General features: G+C 55.7%; 1 protein-coding gene and 1 long non-coding RNA gene across 3 annotated transcripts in view; one reads left to right on the forward strand and one right to left on the reverse strand.

Moving 5' to 3' along the window:
- Positions 1-338: 338 nt before the first annotated feature.
- On the forward strand, positions 339-5,142 carry LOC308180769. Its single transcript, XR_013941178.1, has 2 exons — positions 339-2,611; positions 2,704-5,142. It is a non-coding gene; the product is annotated as an uncharacterized lncRNA (long non-coding RNA).
- ATP2A3 (ATPase sarcoplasmic/endoplasmic reticulum Ca2+ transporting 3) overlaps positions 4,528-12,986 on the reverse strand; it is a 44,503-nt gene continuing 36,044 nt past the window's right edge. Inside the window, exons 18-22 of one of the 2 annotated variants that reach the window (XM_080562876.1) lie at positions 12,549-12,682; positions 12,203-12,320; positions 11,526-11,643; positions 9,563-9,635; positions 4,528-6,144 (exon numbers count right to left, since the gene is read on the reverse strand). In XM_080562876.1, the coding sequence (XP_080419002.1) occupies positions 6,069-6,144; positions 9,563-9,635; positions 11,526-11,643; positions 12,203-12,320; positions 12,549-12,682 (519 nt within the window). In that variant the 3' untranslated portion in view covers positions 4,528-6,068. The remainder of the gene's footprint in view (positions 6,145-9,562; positions 9,636-11,525; positions 11,644-12,202; positions 12,321-12,548; positions 12,683-12,986) is intronic. The other variant, XM_080562877.1, reaches the window with a different exon arrangement.

The following is a 12,986-nucleotide window of genomic DNA, read 5'->3' on the forward strand; positions in this document are numbered from 1 at the left end:
GCTCCTCCTTCCCCATTCCTTAAACTCTACCTCTGCTTGGGGCTGCCTAGAGAAAAATACAAAATGAAATAATAATTTTTAAAAAAGAGTATTTTTATATTTTTAATGGAGACATTTGGAAACGCGAGAGCACCCTCACTTCAAGCTGGGACCCTGGCGCAGAGGATGGAGAGCCACTGGGGCATGAAGGGGGTGTCTGAAAGCCTCCGTGTGGGGCACGAGCCCACCCACACCCCGAAAAGCAAAGCCAGGGTCAGAGCTCCCAGGGCTTTCCAGGCTCTCAGACGCTGCTTTTTGAAAAAAAATTCTTGGGGGGGGTTGCAGTAGAGAGGGGGGAATAATAATAGATGAAGCTCATTACACAATCCAGACTCACGCTTGGCAGCTTCCAGCACGGAGCTCCGAATTTCAGCACAAAAAATGCGCAGCACGCTGCAAATCTGGGGGCCGGGGGGTGGGGGGGGAGAAACACGGTGGCAAGTAGATTTAAAATACGATGGTGGGTGCAAAGGGGACCTGCATTGGCCAGGTCACTGGGAAGAGCCGCCGTGACCTGGTGGCCGTTCCCAGTAATTTTGGCTGCCGCGGACCCCTTTGCCCCTGCCAGCTGGAGGAGATGCTCCCACCGCCCCGCCGTCGATGGGGAGGGCGGGGAAAGAAAAACCAAAAACTGGCAGATGTGAGCGAGCGAGGTCTACGAAACGGCATGTTCAGCTTTCTTTCCAATTTTAACTTGTCCTTGACCTCCCTTCGCTCCTTCCCAGCAGCGTTGGCTCCTCTCCGCGCCCGCCCCGTGACGCCCGGGTGCGGACGGATGTTTTCGGTGGTGCTCAGCCCGCGGCAGCAGCGTTTGCATCCCCGGTTGCCGTGACAACCCGCATCCCTGGCCGTGGGTTTGGCTGCTCCAAGGCAAACGGATGATGCTGGGATGCTGTGGGTACTGGCGGGTTTGGTGCCCCCCTTCCCATCCTAGCCATGGGCGCCCGCTCAGCCACATGGGGTACGGAGCGCCGTGGGGTTATTTTGGGGGTAGCACGTGTTTTGGGACCCATGCCTCCAGGGACACGTGCAACCTCAAGGGTAAAAGGTCCAGGGATGGGTTCAATGCAAAGAGGGGGATTTGGGGCATTTTGTGCTCACCGGTATGCGCTGAGGCGATGCCGCAGCCTCAGGAGCAGCCGGTGCGAGGGCCACATCCAGCACAGCGGTGGTGGTGCTGGTCTGTGCCGGGCTGGAGACTGCACGTTTGTGGGGATGATGCCAACCAACGTCCTCTTCCAAAACCTAGCCTTCACGGGTGCTCCACATCTTGGGATCCCATCACCACCACGACACCTTTCTCCTGCTTGTAACCTTCGGAAGGGGCACGTGGGGCCACAACCCCATAAAAACATACACGGACAGATGCCAGCATGAGCCCGGATTTGCTCCGAAGCACGACCCCGGCTGTGGCAGGAGTTTCCACTCAGAATACGACCATGGGGAGAGCCGTGGTTGATCTGGAGATGGAAACACATGGCCCCGAGTGCCCTGTTCCGCTCCCCAGAGGAGGCCAATTGCTTTAATTATCCTTTCTTTATTAATTATTTCTTTCGGAGATCATGGCAGGGCTTATTCAAACCTACTCAGCCGGGGGAGCTAAGGTGAGGACTATTCTGGATGCAGTCAAAATTAGCACTGTTATTTGTATTCTCGTGCCCCACGAACGAATTAGCTGGTACTTTAAACATTCCCAACAGTCGTATCATGCCACTCCTTCCATCTCGCCTTTGTCGTCCGATGCCAGAGACAAGCTCAGCTCCATTTCTAGTTTGGCTGCTCTGAAAACCCACAAGAAATCCCGATCTGGTGAGCACAGCTCCTTTTAGGGCTGAAGAATGCCCTCAGGCACCGCGCGCAGCTCCGCGGGCTCCCGGCCGCCCCCCAAATCTGCCACGAACGGGCAGGGGGGGGAAACAGCAGCAACACCAACCACCAACCAAACAGCAAACAACAACAGGAAATCCAGAGTTGTCTGGTAAAGTTGCTTTTATTTCTGTCATTTCCTAAGTATAAAACACAACAGTCCAATATTGTGTGGACAGAGGGGACGGCGTGCGTGCGGCGAGACTGACCGCAGCCTCCTGGCACACCTGGCTGGCCGCAGCTGGGCATGGGGCACGGCTTGGGAAGGGGAAATTTAGTGGAAAAATATCTCTTGTATAACAAAATAGGAAACCTCGTTTTTCTCAGTTCTATTCCCTCCTCCCCCCCACCCCAGATTGAATGATTTACCTTTTGCTACAAAGCACGAACTCATTTTTCTATATCAGGCTGTTCAGGCATCCCATAATGAACCCAGAAGCGCATTCCCAGCCCGAAGCCACCCAGCGAGGGCTTGCTGCTTGCCTCCCCTGGGTCCCACGTGCCTGCACGGACCCAGCAGCACCCACGGCTGGGACAGCAGCCCGCGGTACCTGAGCCCCCATCACTGCTGGTGCACGCAGATTTCGGCTTGTTTAACGCCCTGCTCCTACCAAAAGCTGAGTGGCACCGAGAAGGCAGGTCCAGGGAGCACAGCTGACCCCCTGCATCCCCTTCCTCACTGCAGCCAGTAACCCAAAAAGCCCCTGTGAGCTCTGCACGGGGTGAAGTCCTGCTCCATCATCCCACACACCCCTCCACAAAGTGCCACTGCACAGGGGCAAAGAAGAAAAAGCCCAGGTGGGACCGAGCAGGGACATCCAACCCTCGGGCACCTTGAGTAAAAGACAGTGGCCGGGCTAGGACCAAAAACCACAGTAAAGCCCAGGAGTTGGTGCTGGGAATGGCTGCGTTGGAGCACCAGGAGTGATGCGATGCTGAGGGGACTGAACTCAGCACCGCCTCCCACCAGTCGGGCCAGCGCCACCCGGCACTGGACTCGTGCACCCACCGGCCTTGGGGCACCAAGAATCTCTGAAATCACACGGGGTCAGTCTCCAGACCCTGAGCAGAGGACGCAAGGTGCTGAGTCTCTCGCTGATGCTTTTTCCCTTCCCACCGCACCCCCTGCCAGCACCACGAGCTCGTCCAGCCACACCGAGGACTCATCCCCTGCCTGCCCTCAGCCGCTCGCTGCACCTAGCAGGAGAAGGAAGCGCTGCAGGGGGTTATTCCTGCCCTCCGCCACCAAACACGCAGCAGTCCCCGAGGATTTGCCCTAGGCTGCCTCCTTGGGCAGGCTGCTGGGTGACACAGCCGCCCCGTGACAGGCGCCGTGCTGGGACCCCAGGGTTTGCACAAGCACCCAGCGGGTGGCACACGCACCACACACACCTGCTCTGCCGCTTGTCCTGCCCCTTCACCGAGCAGAAAGGAAATGTAAGCACGTCTGCGGCTATTTTATTAGCAGAGCTGAACTCCGAGCATCTGTCGCCATGGGGTGGAAGCTGACCCCGGGGGATGAGCAATTAAAGGGTGGGCGGGAAGAGAGAGATGTGAGAGATGTGGTTCAGCTGGTGGGAAGGGAAACGGGACACCTGCTCCGGCACGGGTTTCCTGCACCCACCACCTCATTTTTAGATGGATCTAGAGGTTTACAAGGAAAAGGCAAACGCAGTTTGCTGCTGCTGGGAGAACAAGCCTTGCCCGGGCCACAGCTCTGTTTTCTCACCCGCGATGTCGGGGGTTTGGTACCTCCTGGCACAGCCGTCGATGCTAAAATAACCCAAGCCTGGCTGCTCTGCTAACAGTAAAATAGCCTGAATGCGACCTCTCTTCCCATTGCCTTTCTGCTAGCGGGTTCAGGGGATGTCTGCTCCTATTACCCTCCTCTCTCTGGTGTCAGAGGAGACCACACAAAAACCACCAGCAGGAATTTAATAATGAATTAAAATTTCATGATTTATCTCTCTAAGCGTGTACCTGAACCCAACCTCCTGAGAGAGCCCGAGGCAGAGACACCCGCCCATCACTCAGTACCCCTTACTGGGATTTTTCCGCAAGAAACCCTTCCAAACACGTCCACATTTAGGTAGGATTAATAATCCCACATCCATGAGTGGTGTAAAGCAGGCGGTGCCATGCAGGACTGAGCAGGTCCCCGCAAGCACAATGGATGGATGGACAGATGGGTGGATGGATGGACAGACAGACAGAGGCAGACACATCTCAGAGAGGCCAGTGGGGCAGCTGAAAGCCCCACTGGGAGCAAAGGGACGGGGCTGGGGTGCTCTAAATTGGATCCACCCTCTCCCAGATCTATTTCCAGCCCCAGGGAAACATGGAAACAAACCTCCTCTGACGTCCCTGAGCTGGTACCGGTTGGGTCCTGGATGCAATTCCTGCTGGTTATTTCCCTGAACAGAGAGCTGGAGGTGATCTGTACCAAACCAAGGTGAAATCCACCCATTTGGAGAAGGGCAAATCCCACTTTTATTTTATTAGGCAGTACCTGGGGCATGCCCCGCTCCTCTGTGCTGGGCTGAGTCTCGTTCATGGGAAAATCGCCTTTAAAAAGAAATTGGTTGCCCCCATGGGATCACCAATGAACTCAATTAGACATAGTATGTTTGAAAAATAAAACTTCTTCAAGACAAAGTATAATAATATCTTTAAAAAATCAGCAACAACCTTCTTCTAACCACAGAGTAACTATAAAGACCTTTTTAAAGAGCTCCATATTAAAATTTCTTGAATACATTATATATTAAATACAGTAACAACATTTCATGCAAGGTTTTCTGTACAAGTAGATCAGCTCAGTAGTATAACAATTCTGTACATTCCCATTGGTCTGGGGGCTCTGCTCATCTTCTTCAATGCTGGTGATGGAGAAAAGAAAGGAAGGATGACTTTTGGCACGTACTGTCCAGAGAAAGATGCACTCTTGCCCACATGAAAGAGGAACAAGAAAAGCGCCGGAAGCTTTTAAGAGGCAAAAAAAGTAAAATAAAAACCCCAACGGCAAAGAGCAAAATGCTATCCCAAAACCTGGCCCTAGTGCTGCCGCTTCCTCCAAGCTGGGATTTAAGAGAAAGCAAAGGCAGAAGTCCGGCTAGCCCGACACCGTCAGGAGGGATCGCGGGGAAAAGCGAGGAAGGCAGGAGGGAGCCCTCGGGGGGCTGGAGAAGAAACCACCCCTGGCAGCTTCCCTGCTGGGTCCCCTCCTGGCCCCCAGCAGCAAAATCCCAGGAGGAAACACTCGAGCTGGTGCCCTACAAAAGGGAAGCCATGAAAACACCAGTCCCAGAGGAGGACTACGCTACGTCCGAGCATGCATTCACTGCCGCCTTGGGGGCAGCTCACCGGTGCCAAGGCTGTGCTGTCCCCTAAAGCAGAGAACATGAGCTCACGGCTCTCCCAAGATCTTAAGCTCTACACACTACTCCTGCCAGGGAAATAATTGAAAATCAACCGAGTGAAGGGAGCGTGGCCAGGAGCGAGCATCAGACATGAGGAAAGCCATTGGGCTCATCCCCGCGCTGTGCCTGGAGCGGGCGCCTCTGCGGGAGGCTGGCTTTGACTTAGCCACTGCAGGGGGGACCTCAGGGGGCATCGGGCGGAGGACGGGCAAGCCGCCACCTCGCTTTGGTGTGGGATGAACCTGAGAAGGAGCAGGGCTTTCCACGGCGCAGGGATCACGGACAGGGAGATCTCCAGCCTCCACCGAACACGCAGCTGTGAGAGCCTCAAGGCCACCGGCACCCGGCCTCACGACTACCTTCAGGCCATCACCGCATGCCCCCCTGCCCGTCCCTCCGGCTGGGCAGCGCACAGACCCCACAGCACCCCGGCGACCCCCCGTGAAGGATGCCTTGACTGAGCTCGCTCCGCCAGGGCGAAGATTTGAAAAAGGGGGGTCTCAAATTTTGCAGGAAGAAATCCCCAAGGAAGAGCGTTGCGATGACCCTGTGGCCCATGTATAGCTCCATCCCCAAACCCTACGCCAGATGTCCAGTAATTGCACTGTTATGTACAGGAAAAAGAAAGCTACGAAACAAAACAAAAATCGGTATTTTTCTTTTCGACGATTCACCCGCATTTGTCTGGTAGTCGGACACATGCATGTCCTGCTGGCTTCTAGCGATGGTCACGCATGCAAGACTTCAGTCCGAGTTACAAGTTAGGGGTCCTTTAGCTAAGAGCGCCTCCTTCGTGTCGTTCATTTCTTGTCCTCTTCTCCTAAAACGAAGAAAAATGAGAGAAAACAAAGTATTGGCAGGGGGTTGGAAGCACAGCAGCTCCCCACTTCTGGTATCAAGAGAGGTTCCTTCCTGCTTGGGCTGTGCGAGGAGGAGGAGGATGGGCCCTAGGGGAGGAAGGGCTCAGCCTAGGGAAGAGGGACGAGCCAGAGGCAGGCAGCTGGGGACAGGACGGGACGGCACGGCACGGGACAGGCAGGACCCCTCGGTCTCGCCCCTAGGGAAAGCAGAGCGGGAGGCTCTGCTCTGCCTCCCCCGCTGCGTCCCACCACCATCCTGGTGGATGGATGGACGCTGCTCAGCTCTACGCATTTACATCCACGTACACCTCCAGGACAACGAGCAAGGACCATGCTACCCATCGCACTTCTTGGCCCCGGGATTTTGCAGGCGCAGCTCTGTGATGCTAAATAAATCCATTTTCCTGCTCGGGAAACTGAGGCACAGCTAGCAGGCGAGACGGCTCCAGTCCATGGATGCTTAGCAGAAAGCACAGGAGCAAATCCAAAGCCTGGGACTGCCACAGCCCCAGGGCTGCCCTCCTCCTTCGGCCTGAGCTCATGGGAGCAGGCTGCAGACCTCAACTCACACCCACCTGATCCCCAATTTTCAAGCAGCCAAGAGCAGATGATGGAGGTGGGAGAAAACCAGCTGCAAAGTCTGTGCAGCAGAGCTACTTGCATTTATTTCCTTTTTCTTCTTTATTTCTTTAAAAAAATAAATAATGACAGCACTTCCTGAGAAGAATTATACAATCCCTGCTCATGAATCTTTGGGCTGTATCCCTGTATCTCTCACCCCTGCACGTATCACCGATCACATCTCTGGTGGGCTGCTGCCACTGTCCCCTTGCCAACATGGGTCCTGCCTCACCTTACAGCCAAGGAAATGAATAAATAACGGGAGAGAAAGAAGGAAAAAACAGAACAAAAGAAAAAAACAAAACAAAACAAGCTTCTCCTCAACTTCTGCCAGAATACCTTTCCAGCGCTGGCTGCAGGATGGGCCCTTTGCATCCCGAGAAGAAACGGATCCCATCGGCAGCGTCCCCTGGGTGGACCTGGCACCGTGCGGAGCAAGGCGGGGATGCTGCTGGAGCCCAGGGCTTGTGCTAAACCATTGCAAAACTCCCAACCCCGCTGCTCCGAGTTGCAGGGGCATTTCAGGCAGCTGGGTAGCAGGCGGTTACTTGCCAGCAACATCGCTTCCCCCAGCTGCTTTATTTCACAGCACGGGTGTGCAAAGAGGCAGGCGCAGGGCACGGATGGGGGCAGGAAGGGGACCCAGCTGCAGGGCCAACGGCAACTGTTTAACCACAGCCTCAGGCCCCTAAACCTCGGCTGATGCTCTTGGAAATGTTCCTGCAAGCGACACCCCCGGCACGCAGCGTTTCTGTAGGAACTGCAGCCAGAAACGGGTCTGGCACCTGCACAGGGCCGCTGGGACCCTGTCCCTTGCTGAGGGCTCTGCCCCGGGGACACGCTGTGGGGGCTCAGGACCGCTCACATGGGGTGCTCACAATGTGCTCACACCCACCTGGATCCTGCCTCTCACCCCCACGTCCTTAAACTCCTGCAAATCTGCATCCAGCCTCCGGCAGCTAGGCTCCTCTGCGATCTGCTCTGCGCCAGGCGAGGCTCTGGGGCTGTCCCCTCGCTTTTGGCTTTACTCAGTGTGCTCCCGAAAGGGGCGATGCAGGAGGGATGCAGCCCAGCACCGATCCCTCCCTCCACCCAGGGAACTGCTGCAGCTGCAGGGCTCTAAAAATCGCACAGACCCTGCCGCAGTGGGGGAACCCACAGCAGAGACCTCGGAAGAAAGGGAAACAGCCCCCATCCCTGCCAGCTCCCTTTTGCAATGCCGGGGCAGCGGCACCGCGCGCTTCCCTCCGCTCTTCTGTTTCTAAAGTGTGTGCACGCATGCCAAAAAAAAAAAAAAGAACCCAAAGCAAGGCAGCAGAGCCGTAAAACCCCATCCAGAGAGACTCACGCACTGAAAGGTGCAGCACTGACATCCCGTGCACACACACTACCCTACAAGGGCACGCCGGGATGCTCGGGGCGCTCGCTGCGCTCCCGCAGCAGGGACAACTCCAGGGAAAACGGGGGCTGCGGCAGCCCCTGGGCTCCCGAGGGAGTTTTAGGGACTGTAACTGTCCCCAGGGTGGGTACACGTGGGGTTTTGCTGTGGCTTTTTTGTGAGCAGACACGGAGATATCGGTCCCTGCAGCTTTTGGGCTGGCTGTGATTCAGGCTGGGATGCGGAGCACCGGTGGCAGGGACAGTGGCACGCTCACACGGCACGGCCTCCTCTCCCAAGCGCCCTCCTCTAGGGGGGACTCAGAGCACAAGGATGCCCCGGGCTTTGCAGATACGAGGGGCCCAAATCTCCCGTGGAGGTGGTGGGGACACACACAGGTGCAAGGAGCACGGTGTCACCGCCAGGGAGGGGACAGGCACCCACTGGGGACAGGGACCCGGTGGCACAGCCACCACCTTGCAGATCCTGTGAAATCAGCCAGGAGCAACACCAAAGAGCTGCGTAAGTGCCACAAAAAAAGCCAAGGTGCTCCTCGGGCAGGGGATCGCCTCGCTGCCTCGGTGGAACTGTCCCCAAAAGCGCTGCTGGGGTGCTGGGGTTTTCAGGAGCAGCACCGCTGCCATGGGCAGCTGCCGAGGGAAGCACCCGCTTCTCGACTGCCCCGGCTCTTCTTACGGCACAGATGAGCCCCTGCCACGGCTGTGCTTCCAGGCTTGGAGCCAGTGCCTGCAGTTTGTACCTCCTGAAACCCACTCGGACAAGAGACTTCTGCAAGATCCCAGCACACATGCCTGGAAACCTCCCTTTTGCACACCGCAGGGCTCACCGAGAGCAACACCCTTAAGCAGCAAATACCAAAAACATTGGGGCAAGAAGTCGTGCCATGTCTGGGTGCCAGGAGCAGAAACCTCCAAGGGCCAGAGGTGGATGCGGGCAGCGACCTGCACCCTGCCTGCGAGATGGAAGCGACCTGGGGCTGGGGAGAGGAACACAATACACAGAGACCACGATGAAAGCCGCAAACCTCAGCTTCAAGGACAAGGAAAACCCAGTGTAATGGAAACACTGCTTATCTCAGTCTGATCAGTGGAGAAACTTTTCCATGCAAAACCCGAATCAGCAGAACCCACAGCTAAATATTTGCACCCGCCAAATGACCGCCCTTGGCCACCCCTTGGGTTTTGGCCTCTCTGCTGGCAGCTGCAGGAGGTCCCAGGCTGGAGACCGTCCCCGAGCCCTGCCCTGCAGAGGGCTCAGACTGGCCCAAACTCCACGCCACCTTCACCCAGATGTGCTCTGGGTCCCCCCTCGACACGACCAAGGTTTGGCAGGGGGATCAGACCCCAGTGGACGCCCACCCTTGCTCTGGAGTCCTGCAGGTTTTCAACTGGTGCTCCCCGCTCCACGTGTTTCTTACTGTCCTGAGAATGCCTGGTAAAAAAACCACAACACCACATTTAAAAGTGGCTTTTTTTTTCTTTTTTTAAAAAACATATCTGCCCAGAGGAATTAGGATGATGCAGGATTTTCATGATTTCTTTCAAATGAGATGATTTAAGCATGATTTTGCCCCGTAGCCATGACTGAGTAGCTGCATCCAAACCCTTGTGGGATGAGACAGAGCGAGCCGCGAGCATGCGCACGCTGTGACCGAGGGGATGAGGGTGCTCAGAGGAGCCAGCACTGCAGGAGCAAGGCCCCGGGGGGTGGGCAGAAGCAGGGAATACTCCAGGCTGCTGTGACGGGCTTCAAAAGGATCGCACCTTCTCCAGAAACCGCCTCCAGACACCCCGCTACGCTCGGAGCTGTGCTGACGGAGCCGATGCAAAGCCCTTCCTCCAACAGCGCTGGGTTGTTATAAAGGAACACAAAGTGTGGGAGCAAGAAACACTCATCCCCGGCTCACAGATGGTGGAGCGAGGACCAGGGGCATGCATGGATGAGGCAGCCAAGAACTGAACCAGCTCTCCTACGTCCCAGCCCAGTGCCACGCCGTCATTGCTGCTACACGACAACACATGCCTGGCTGATGCAAAGCATCTAGCAGCCCATCAAGAGAAGCAACAATTGAATAAAAATAACCCAGAAACGCTTTCCATCTGGTCGGTAAAGGCAAGAGCACCTCCATCTCTTGGCAGAGCCTGGCAGGATGCTGCTGTGGGCACCCCCAGTGCACTGGGACCCGGCGAGGGGCAGTGCCACCAGTCTGCAGTGTTTTCCTGCCTGCAATCATTCCCCATCCATCCTCTAAAATGCCCCAGATCCCTCCTCAGCAGGGCTGACCGCACCTGCCTTTAGCCCCAAAATGCAAGAATGGCTTCAGACAGTTTGCTTGGGTTATTGGTAGAAGGCGAAGGCAAAAGGAGAGGAATTGCTAGGATAATGGCTGCTTAAGGGGGGGAAAAAAAGCCTTGGAGCAAGGCGATGTTGTGGAAGGACCTCCAGGCCCTGCTCAGGTTGCTCATCTCTCCCCTAGCTACTACACTCACCCTGCAGGCAAGGATGGGGTTTTCCTGCCTTTCTCCCCACTGCTATCCCCGTCAGGTAGCAAAAGGTGGGGGACAGTAAAAAAAACACCCTTAAAAATGAAAAAAAAAAGTCTGGTTTTGTAGCAAGGGGCCACCCTGTAGCAGGCACAGCGCTGCTCAGCATCCCCACGGCCCTGAAAGTTTAACTCAGCCCAGAAATCACCCACAGCAGCATTTTTTTGCAAGAAATTAAAGAAGAGGATGATATCATCCTCTCAGCAGGCTGTCTAAACACACGCTGTGATTTATGGTGCATGAGAACCACTGCCCCAGTGCAAACGGACTCCTATCGTGCGTGCCCTTTGCCAGACCCCAATGGCAGCCCCATTAAAACCAGTTTACACAGTGCCACAGCTCCCACTTGGTCTTAAAACAGACATGGCAACATGAGACAGGGACAGCCACAGAAGGGTGGAAAAACCAAGGGAAAAAAATGAAGAATTCCTGTTGGAAACCAGTATTGGACTCCTTTTGCTTTAAAGGAAGGGATCCAGTTCCCCGAGGTTCAAGAGGAGCTGGATAAACACGCATGGCAGATTTATCTGTTGTTCCAGCTCCCGGGGAGCATTTCCAGCAGACCTGAGCATCAACTGCTCTGCCTGGCGTGGCAGCTGGGGAGGAAGGGGGTTGGAGGAAAAGGCCCTTTTTGGCAGCTGGGCAAGCGGGGTGCAGGGACGTGCAGGCACAGACACCACATCAGCAGGGGGCACGGGTGAGGCGCCCACCAGGCCATCACCTGCCCAAGCAAAGCACCATGGAGCCAGCAGCCAAGCACCATGCAGACCCTGCTCACCGTCCAGGTGGTTGCGGGACAGGTACTTGAGTCCTTCGTCGAGCAGGATAACGGGCAGGGAGATTTTCAGCACCACCACCCACTGCGGCCAGCTCAGGGGGGTGACCTGGAAGATGAGCTGTGAGGCAGAAAAGGATTTGACGTGTTAATAGGGAAGGAGATGGGATTTCCTTTTGTTTAAAAGACTAGCTTCTGTTGCATGACACAGATTGAGAAAAAAATTGTCCCTGGCATAAGGAGGGATTTCTTCAAGAAATGATCCCAAGAAGGGTCAAAAATGATGCCCCTCACTTCTCCCTCCCATGGGAAAAGTGAAGCACAAGCTAGGACTGGGTGCACATGGTCATGCAGGTGCTCAGCAGCAGCACAAGGGAGAATGCCAGCTCCTGGGAGCAGTGACCCTCTCGATGTCACACACCCTTGGGAATTAATTGAGATTGGACTGCAAAGGGAGACGATGCCTCCAAAAGGGGCTGAGCCACCTCCTGGGGGTAGATACACAGCTTCGCCTTGACTGGAAGGAGAGCATCTGACTTGTTGGGGCTTGGTGACTTCCAGTCCCTGCGCTGGTTTGAGTCACAGGACCTGGCCCCGAGGGCACTCCAGACCCCAAGAAGACATCCTCGCCTGCAAGCAGAGCCCGCAGGCTGCATGCGGAGATGGCACAGGGTACTCACGGGCATGGGCTTGACGTAGAGGATGAAGAAGTGCAGAGCCATGGACATGACGATGGCCCCCAGCAGCCAGATGTTGAGCCACGGGGGCATCCGCAGCAGCGACTGGTTCTCAGAGACACTGCAAAAGCAAGGGGACAACGTTGGTGCAAAAAGCCTCCAGGTCCCCACACAGCCCAGCTCCTTGCTCTTCCAGGCTGTTCAGCTTCAGGCTTTGCCATCATTTGGATCCAGACACCCAACAGAATGGCTCTGCTGAGCCAGAACAAAGCCCTTGGCCACTGACAGATGCCTCAAGAGACCCTACAAGAAATGAGTTGTGTGCAGCACAATCCTGTGATCTCCCCACCTGTTCAGAGCGTTGCACATCTCGATCGTCACCAGCACGGACAGAGCCATTGTGGTCGGGTATCGGGACTCGAAGATTTCACAGTCAACTCCTTCGAAGATGGGGTTGTCCTCGGTGCACCTCATGAAGTTCCTCTGCCAGCACAGGAAACCGCTTGTAAGGAGCTGGTGGTAGGGGAAGGCAGGAAAGGGGAGGAAGGAGGCGACTGCTTGCGGGCAGCTGGGGAACTTTATCAGGGCCACCATTAGACATCCCACAGTTCGGAACAATTGACAAAACATCCTCAGCTTCTGTGTGTTGTGGCTGCATCGTGGCTTAGAGATTTTCATGGGTGGTTAATAGGGTGCTTGGGCACACACACGTCTCCAGCAAAAACCCTTTTCCACTGCACATCACATTGGGGTGAGTTGGCACACAGTTCCCCACTACCCCATTCAG

Source organism: Anser brachyrhynchus, assembly GCF_964034855.1.
Source record: "Anser brachyrhynchus genome assembly, chromosome: 20".
Lineage (NCBI taxonomy): Eukaryota > Metazoa > Chordata > Aves > Anseriformes > Anatidae > Anser > Anser brachyrhynchus.